Source organism: Hordeum vulgare, chromosome 1H (genome assembly GCF_904849725.1).
Source record: "Hordeum vulgare subsp. vulgare chromosome 1H, MorexV3_pseudomolecules_assembly, whole genome shotgun sequence".
Taxonomy (NCBI): Eukaryota; Viridiplantae; Streptophyta; class Magnoliopsida; order Poales; family Poaceae; genus Hordeum; species Hordeum vulgare.
The window spans coordinates 44,788,706-44,798,296 of NC_058518.1; the positions used below are offsets into that span (position 1 = coordinate 44,788,706).

General features: G+C 43.8%; 1 protein-coding gene across 6 annotated transcripts; it reads left to right on the plus strand.

Moving 5' to 3' along the window:
• The first annotated feature begins 5,370 nt into the window (after positions 1 to 5,370).
• On the plus strand, positions 5,371 to 8,766 carry LOC123406348. 6 transcript variants are annotated; one of them, XM_045099865.1, is made up of 9 exons: positions 5,371 to 5,891; positions 6,143 to 6,211; positions 6,306 to 6,869; positions 6,951 to 7,381; positions 7,485 to 7,584; positions 7,706 to 7,765; positions 7,845 to 7,883; positions 7,963 to 8,136; positions 8,321 to 8,766. In XM_045099865.1, exons 1-9 carry the CDS (start codon positions 5,793 to 5,795, stop codon positions 8,621 to 8,623), a joined length of 1,839 nt encoding a protein of 612 aa, XP_044955800.1. In that variant the 5' UTR covers positions 5,371 to 5,792; the 3' UTR covers positions 8,624 to 8,766. The 6 variants fall into 6 exon arrangements, with proteins under 6 accessions (XP_044955800.1, XP_044955808.1, XP_044955792.1 ...); XM_045099873.1 differs by having other exon boundaries at positions 6,149 to 6,211; positions 7,845 to 7,940; positions 8,017 to 8,136; XM_045099857.1 differs by having other exon boundaries at positions 5,372 to 5,891; positions 7,845 to 7,940; positions 8,017 to 8,136.
• Positions 8,767 to 9,591: the final 825 nt, after the last annotated feature.

Genomic DNA, 9,591 nt, shown 5'->3' on the forward strand with positions numbered 1-9,591 from the left:
CTCCGAATACTTATATGATTCTTATGTGCATGATTATGATAGCTTTACAATTCTCTCCGATTAATTGCAATAGTTTGACCAACTAGATTGATATTTTTTCGGTGAGAGAGGTGCGTTGTAGTAGGTTCAACCTGGTGAATTTCTATATCCCAATGATAGAAGGGGACAATATGTGTCTTTGTGTTGCCGCTACTAAGTATAAAACGATGGGGTTTATTCATATTGCTTGAGTTTACTTTGTCTACATCATGTCATTGTTCTTCATGCATTACTCTGTTTTACTTAATACTCTAGCTGCATGCTGGATAATGGTCGATGGGTGGAGTAATAGCAATAGGTGGAGGCAGGAGTCGGCCTATTTTTTATGGACGTGATGCCTATATACACATGATCACTGCCGTGAATAGCGCATAACTATCCGCTTTTCTATCAATTGCCCAACAATAATTTGTTTACCCACCGTATGCTATTTATCATGAGATATGTCATTATGGAAAACTATGGCCCCGGTCTATTCACAACATATATATATATATAACCTTCAACACCTTGCTTCCATTTACTTGTTTTTATTTTATCTTTCTATCTACAATTATCTACACACCTCACTCGCTTGCAAATAACAACTACAAGGGGATTGACAACCCCCTTGCTCACATTGTGTGCAAGTTGTTTGTTCTTTTATGTGCAGCTATTGAAGACGGTTTTGGTTGATATTCCTATTGTTTCGATAAACCTTGATTTCATAACTGAGGAAAATACTTACCCACATTGTGTTGTGATAACCCGTTCCACTTCATGAAAAACCCAGCGCAAATCACAAGTATCATCGTCGTTGCCGGGGAATATCATCACCAACTACCAAGTAACTCCACAAAAAATTTCATTCATTTGTTCTCCTTTTTATTCCCTGGTATATTTAGTTCTTCTGATAAAAAAATAAAAATACAAAAAAAAAATTCTTTGCTTGTCACTAGTTTTCTTGTTTGAAGTCATGGCTAGTTCTTCCTCTGTATGTGTTACTCCCAACAATGATCTTATCAATTTTAAACAAAGGGGAGGAGAAAGTTTGAAAGATGCATGGTATAGGATATTCTACGCTCAAAATAAAGCAACTAATAAGCTATCCACCACTACCTTGCTTGATAATTTTTATGTTGGTGTGACAACATGGTATAGGTTTGTCCTTGACACCATCACCGGTGGGAACTTTTTAATGTGTCACACTTTGGATGCCTATAATTCCACTGAAAATCTTGTTGGAATACCACCCATCAAACCAATTTAATCTTGGAACATGTTATGCAAAGGTTTGATTCTATTGAAAGGGAAATGGTTACTCACGAACTAACTGAGGAGTTAGATAAAAGAATTGCATAATCACATCACTCAACATGGGTCACGTGTAGGAATGACTTTGGAAACCTTGAAGGAAAATGATACTATTCTTGATGAGAGAGTATAACAAGGTTTGAGTAGAATTGATAAAATGGAGGAGATCATTGTCAAAGTGGGTTCCGCCTTCACACCATCTAAAACTAATGCTAGTATCTCTGAAAATAAAAGTCCCAAGTTCATATACATTCCTAAGAGCATTAGTACACCTCCTACCAAAAGAAACGAGGATCACAAAACGATTAGTGTTCACCCCAACTTTATAAACCTGATCAAAGATCATATTCTCAAGCTTCCTATTGTTTCTATTACTAGTGATTGTGTTATTAAGGAGCTCGGTGACAAAGATGACAACACTTAAAACTATGCAATATGCCTAGCTAGGGGCGTAAAATAACAGCGATTGTTGGGAGGCAACCCAATAGTTATATTTATTTTTGTCTTTTAATTTATGTTTGTTTGTGATAATATTATTATTGCCTCTATAATTATTGTGTTTTCATGTTTTAATCAGTATTTGTGCCAAGTAAAGCCTTTGGGATGATTTGTATGATGAGTAGAATTGATACGGTGCAACAGAAACTTTGATGTCCACTGCAGAATTTCTCTGATTTTACTGGAATGTAATTTTAAATTGAATTATTTACACATTATTTCTATGCCAATTCCTCAGGTTGTCCTAATTTTTCAGAACTTTTGGAGTTACAAAAGTATAGGTTCATTACAGATTACTGCAACTGTTCTGTTTCAGTCAGATTTTGTTTTTTGCTTACATAATTTGCTTGTTTTGATGATGCTATGGATTGTATGAGGGGTATAAGCCATGCAGAAGTTAGAATACAGTACCTTATGATAAAATAAAATAAGAATGAACTTATAACAACACCTGGTATTTGATTTGTTGATTATACTAACGTATCTCATGAAGTTTTGTTGAGCTTTATATGATTGACGTTTTCAAGTTTTGGGTGGACAAAGAAATGAGGATCAGCAAAAACCTAAGCTTGGGGATGCCCAAGGCATCCCAAGGTAAATATTCTAGGAAGACTCAAGTCTCTAAGCTTGGGGACGCCCCGGAAGGCATCCCCTCTTTTCGTCTTAATCCATCGATATGTCACTTGGAGCTACATTTTTATTCATCACATGATATGAGCTTTGCTTGAGGCGTCGTTTGCTTTTGGTTGCTTTTACTCTCAGTCTCGACAATCATCGTTTTATGGACACACCTATTTGAGAGATATACCACATCATCTTATTTTTTTAGAATCCTCTATGTGCTCCCCTTATATCTTTTGAGCTTAGTAGTTACACTATTACTTCACTTATATATTTTTGAGCACAGTGGCGTGTAGATTTTGTGCGGTGCGTTTGTTGGGGTCCGATGAATTATGGGTTTATGTTTAGTTTATCCATGATAAATACTTGAGTCTTCTATGAATACTTATATGATTCTTATGTGCACGATTATGATAGCCTCATAATTCTCTTCGATCTATTGAAATAGTTTGGCCAACTAGATTGATATTTTTTGGGTGAGAGAGGAGTGTTGTGGTAGGTTCAACCTGGCGAATTTCTATATCCCAGTGACTGAAGGGGACAAGATGTGTCTTTGTGTTGCTGCTACTAAGGATAAAACGATGAGGTTTATTCATATTGCTTGAGTTTACTTTGTCTAAATCATGTCATTGTTTTCCATGCATTACTCTGTTTTACTTAATACTCTAGCTGCATGCTGGATAATGGTCGATGAGTGAAGTAATAGTGATAGGTGCAGGGAGGACTCGACCTATTTGTTTATGGACGTGATATGCCTATATACACATGATCATTGCGGCGAATAGCGCATAACTATCCCCTTTTCTATCAATTGCCGGACAGTAAACTGTTTACTCACCGTATGCTATTTTCATGAGATATACCATTAGGGAAAATTATGGCCCCCGGGTCTATTCACAACATATATATATATAATCTTCAATACCTTGCTGCAATTTACTTTTTTTATTTTATCTTACTATCTACAATTATCTACACACATCATTCGCTTACAAATAACAAGTACAAGGGGATTGACGACCCCCTTGCCCGCCTTGGGTGCAAGTTGTTTGTTCTTTTGTGTGCAGCCGCTAAGGACGGTTGTGATCGATATTCCTATTGGTTCGATAAACCTTGGTTTCATAAGTAAGGAAAATACGTATCCATATTCTGCTGCGATAACCTGTCCCTCTTCACAAAAACCCAACATATTTCACAAGTATCAATCAACAATAATTTAGCCCAACTTTTCTATATGGACGGGGGGCATGTCCTTCTTCCAATACCATCCCAAATACCTTAGAGCCCATGTGTCATCCATTCGAAGCCCCCCACACCACCGTGACTTCACTGCCACTCTCCATAGTCGCACAACTATTGACCGTCTCCAATGACCGTCATGCCACCACCCGAGAGAAAGAAGGAGGCCACATCGACAAATGGGGCATAGAGGTTATGTTAGGTATTGGGGGTGAGGTTATTGGGATCAGCGAAAGCATCCATCCCCAATAACCAGAAAATAAGGATGGGAACTGGGTTCCATTTAACCCCATTAAAATCCACTTATTATCTCGTGGTTTAAATATTTGTTTTTTTCAAGAAAAATAAACTATGGAGCTAGAAAAGGTTAAATAAATGGGACTTGTGGCTGCCACTTATTTGCCATTTACATCCCTACCGAAAAAGTATTATTGGAAAGATCCAATAAATCGTTATCGGGTGAGTTTTTTCTAGGATCTGCTCGAGATGTTGTAAGCTCCAAAACCATGTGTAGTTGGTATATAAATACTAAGGGTGGTTCCTTCTACTACTTTGCATAAGTTGGGATTTGTACACCATGAAAATAATAAAGTAAGGGCATCTCCAACACGTGGCCCCTAGAACAGACATACTATTTGTTCGCGAATTAGTCTGGCCAGTCAGTCGACAACCATGTCTTCTAAATGTCCATGTCTCCGACCCGCACCGCCGCTGGATCTCCACACGAGTGACGCGGACACTTCCTCATGTGAATGATCCTTCTGTACATCTTGTAGTTTGTGTACGCGTCCACGCGTATTTGATGTGTTCTTGATGCAGTTCGTTCATCCAGGTTTTGTGCCAGACACCCCATATGGTGAACCAGTGCGGACGCCGCAACAACATTGTGGTCGACGCTGGATACTCCCAGGAGGGATTTGTCAACGATCTCATGTCCACCAGCACCGCCCGGGTTATGGGCTTCGACGAGAAAGAGTACGGCATGGGAGACGACGGGAGCTCGACTCCGGTGAGCCGGCTAGTGATCCATTCCTATTCTACATCGGCACGGCGACCGGACCGACACTATGAGGGGCGCAACCAGCCGTCGTATATGGACACGATGGAGCCGGACGAGTTCCATTTACTATCAGGTTTACGTCGCATGTAATAGTATAGATTTAAGATTTCTAATTTAAGATATCCATTAGTAGAACGCATTATTTAAAGTTTTCGTGAACTCGCCCGGGCGCGTCCGCATGCATTTGGAAGGTGGGATTTGCTAAGTCTGGTTGCTTGCAAGCAGCTACAAACGTGCAACTGTAGTTACACGTGCATTGTAGTTACACGTGACAAAGACAAAAACAAAAGAAATAAATAAAAACATAAATCAATCAAACGAAGAAAGGAAGCCAAAAAACGAAATGATCCACGTGAATCTCCGCGTGGAATCATACGGTAGAGAGGTTGAGCCAGATTGTGTTGGTTCTCATGAGAACCAGAAAATCCATATATCATATCAGCGGGCAATCTTCAAGTGTTGAAAATGGCGAGACGTCGCAGTCCAACCGACCCGACCCGGGCCACCAACCGATGCACTAAACCCCTTGTTAAACCTTCACTCGCACTCATCCTTTCCATGGTGTGGTGTTCGTTGTATTCTTGTTTTTTATTAGATTACAAGGCAAGACAAGAGTAGAGGATCCGTCGCCACCTGACCAACCAAATCACTCACCATTCACCTAGTTCATCGGTTGGTGAAAGGATTTCAGGTCCACCGCCGCGCTGCGGTTACATACGTTACGTGGCCCCGCGCCCAGCCGACACCAGCAACATCCGTCGCCAACCAACGCACGCCCTCTTCCGATCTTCGCTTCTTACTCTTCTTCTTCCTTGAGCTCGCCTTCTTCCTCTACCTTGTTCTCTCCTCAGACGGGTGCACCCCAGCAGCAACAGCAACGAATCCATCCATCTTGCTAGCTTGCTACTTGTTGGCCTTGCTCGGTCCCGCTCCCTTTGGTCGTCGACGGCCGCCGCTAGCTGCGGCGACGACTGTCCGTCCAGGTGCTCTATCTCGGCAGCCCGGCCGTCGTCCGACGTCTGCCGGGGTGATCGTCTGATCGATGGAGTACGTGGCAGTGCGGGCTCCGGTTCCGATGAGCCGTAGGACTCGCCATGCTCACCAGCTCGCCGCCGACCCTACCCTTCCTCCTCCTTCTCCGGTGAGTGCACAGCGCTGCTAGAATCAATGCGCTCCGCTGCCATGCCGATCAGGTGGTTTCCTTTCCTTTTTCGATAGAGAAACTGGAGCAAGTTCCTCTTTTAATTCGGGCAGTACGTAAATTCTGTTGGACCAGCCCCCGGCCCATACACGGCAAAGGAGTACAGTAGCTTACTACGGGCCAGCCTGACTTTATGACCATGGCCCGGTCCAGTCACGTACTTGCTGCTGCTGCTGACGACGATGGTTCAGTTGCAGACGACGACGACACGCAACGGCGGGCAACAGCACGACCACAGACGCATGGATCTCGAGCACGAGGTACCCATCCAAGAATCATCTTGTCTGTTGTACAACGCGTCGACAGGAAAATGGTTATCGGTTTTGAGAGTGAAAATGCGTGGGAATGGTGCAGATGGCGGAGCTGAAGCAACAGCTGAGCAGCGAGGCGACGGTGCACCACATCCTGGAGAGCGCACTGCGTCCAAACACCACCTCCACCTCCGCCTCCGCGCGCTCCGTCCTCCTCAACATCCCGGCCTTCATCCCGGCCAAGGCCAAGCAGCTGCTGGCGGAGCTCGTGGTCGTCGAGGAAGAGATCGCGCGGCTCGAGTCGCAGATCCACGACATGAGGGGCGGCCTAGTCACCACCGCGCAGCGGCAACGGGCGTCCATGGCGACCGCCGCCTATGCCTCCTCCTACTCGCCAAGTGTCTACACCAGCAACGGCAATGGCAATGGCGCGGCGGCACACGCGGCATCGGCTCGTCTGCCGGCTGATCAGCTCGCGCCGGAGATCAAGTCCATGTTTTTCATCAGCCAGGCCATGAACGCCGAGTACCTCCAGCGTCATCTGCCCGCCGACGACACGCCGGAAAGGAGCCCCAGAGACCACACCAGAGGACCAGGAGCCACCGCCATCAGCCCAAAGTTCAACGAAAAAATCTTTGGCCTCCCGCCAAGGAATTCGCATGACAAGGTAACCAATCTGACATGCAACACTTCTCGGTGAAAATCATGCTCTGCTTATGCTCCGTACGTCTTTCCCTGGTCCTTGCAGAAGCAATCGAATGACGCGGACGAAAAACCTCCGAGGGCCTCCCAAGAACCGTCACCGCCACCGGCGACGGCGAAGAGGGACGAGCAGAGCAAGGTCCAGCCGAACAAGCTGTCGGAGAGGATCGTGAAATGCCTGGCGGTGATCTTCATCAGGCTGCTCCGGTCGTCGCGGGCGGCGGAGATGGACAAGTCCGGCAGCCTCGCCAGGTCCGGGAACCTGCTGCAGGGGAGCTTCAGGATCGACGCGGCGCTGAACGTGGCGGCGAGCGTCGCCAAAGAGAAGGAGAGGGGGCAGCAGGATCACTACGGCATTTTTGAGATACAGGACTCCATGGTCAGAGACATCGGCCCTTACAAGAATCTCGTCAGGTTCACCTCCAGCGCCTTCGACCTCCGAGGGTTCTCCACCTCCCCTCTGCTCACCAAGTTGAGGTGAATAAGTAAAGCCATTTGTTCATTTTGGACAGTTTCCTGCTGGTAAAAACTTGCATCAGGTGGTAAAAACTCTTCTGATCGTGTTGTCTGGTGGTGCTAGGGAGATGCTGGAGACCTTGCAGCAGGTGGATTTAAGGTTTCTCACACACCAGCAGAAGCTAGCATTCTGGCTGAACATATACAACACATGCATCATGCACGTATGTACATTTTGATCGTCGGTCGGGTGCATTTCTTTGAGCTAAGGATTTTTGGCATCCGCCGTTGAGCAAAGGATTTTTGTGGTGTCAACCTTTGAGTTACCTTTTTTGAATAATCCAGGGGATTCTGCAGCATGGTTTGCCCTCAAACTCTGAAAAGCTGCTAGCACTGAAGAACCAGGTACATCAGTTTGTTTAAAGAAATTTTCTGGTATAAGGGAAGTGTAATATTTATATGTTGTTTCATATATGCCTTTCAGGCAACGATCAATGTTTCAGGGCAAGAGTTCAATGCTCTGGTAATAGAGAATTTCATCTTGAGACAGCCATCCAGTGTGAAAGAAGTGAGCAGTTTGGTAACTTCTGTTTTGCTTTCAGTTGCACCTGCAGAACAAGAATGTATTAATTCTCATCAGCAAACAAACACCGCAGGAATTCTGGAAATGCGACGTCGATGTCAAAGAACAACAAGTGAGGAGTCTCTACGGATTGAATAGTTCAGAGCCCAACATTCTGTTCGCGATGTGTTGTGGCATCAGATCCTCTCCAGCAGTAAGTTCATCCACCCCTAACACAACTAATAAGTGAAATATGTTTATTTTTTGCGATAATATATGAATTATGTTTACTCTCCTTCCTCAAGGAAAGAGAAATACTTGAAATCCCCATTGAATATAACATGAGGGAAATCTGAATCTGGTGTTGCTCATGTATATTAATTGTGAGTTACATGCAGCTCCGGATATACAAAGCGGACCGCGTGATGGCGGAACTGGAGAAGGCCAAGCTGGACTACCTGCAGGCGTCGCTGGTGGTGATCTCGACGAAGAGGCTGATGATCCCAAGCCTGATACACTCTAACATGCATGACTTTGCCAAGGATATGGAGTCCCTGCTAAGGTGGATCTGTGACCAGCTCCCCACATCTTGGTCACTCAGAAAATCCATGGTGGACTGCTTGAGGGGGCATCTCAAGGTCGAAGACGTCGTGGAGGTGATCCCATATGACTATGAGTTTCAGTATCTTCTGCCCAAGTGAACACATGCGCTATTTGTTTTAAGTTGAGTGTACTACTACACAAACGGCGTACATATTTCCATGTATATTGTTGTCTTAGAGGTAGGAAATAGTTGTTTGATATGTGCAATTCTTTTCAGTCAAAAGCTTATTTCTTTGGGGGAGAAAAGCTTCATTTTTTGGATAACATATTAGTATAGTTTTTTCGACAAAGGACCCTTTTATTAACATAAAATGTAGCATGCAGCGGATACAAAAAATATCATGAGCAACACCGTGTCTCTACATAGCTAAGATGGACACAATCAAATGCCAACTGCTTGACAAAAAAAGACCAAAATTGACATATCAACAATAGTGAACTCATACAAGACTGACACCGTGCCTATGTCGAAAGAGGTGTTCGACCTATGCGGAGATTATGTTGCCATCCTTGTTGGATAAACACCTCCTTCACTACCGGCTGTAATCACATACACATTACCTTGAAGAATGGTTGGTACTTCGTTCAATGTAACATAGACTATGTATGAAGCCAAAGTGACCATAATAAAGCATAGTTCCCACCCTTATTAGTATTCTATAGGTATTTAGAATTTCATCCAACCAGCAGCCAAAAAACGTGTATGATTTTATCTGTTAAAAACCATGACATTTCTGCAATTTCATATAGCCTATAGTAAAGCACATACTCCTATTCGAATATGTCTCGCAATATATATCTCTACTCCATTTAGTCACGTCCCAAATAACGTGTAAATACTATCTGGAGTTGTTATATTAAAAGCTATATGAATGGATCTTCAAAAAAATTTTGCTAACGGACAATCTAGAAAGAGGTGTTTGATGGTCTCATGGTGATCACAGAAGGTGCATCTTGTGTTGCCCTCCCAATTACGTTTTGCCAAATTATCCTTAGTAAGAATCACCTCCTTGTGAACGAATCATATGAAGACTTTGATTCTTAAGGGCACTTTGATCTTCTAAAT

Excerpts from the sequence above, each read along its gene's own strand:
- LOC123406348 (XM_045099857.1), top strand. The coding sequence starts at position 5,793 with ATGGAGTACGTGGCAGTGCGGGCTCCGGTTCCGATGAGCCGTAGGACT. Across the intron at positions 5,892-6,142 it reads CCCTTCCTCCTCCTTCTCCG|TTGCAGACGACGACGACACG; the intron begins GTGAGTGCACAG and ends ACGATGGTTCAG. Across the intron at positions 7,766-7,844 it reads TGCTAGCACTGAAGAACCAG|GCAACGATCAATGTTTCAGG; the intron begins GTACATCAGTTT and ends TATGCCTTTCAG.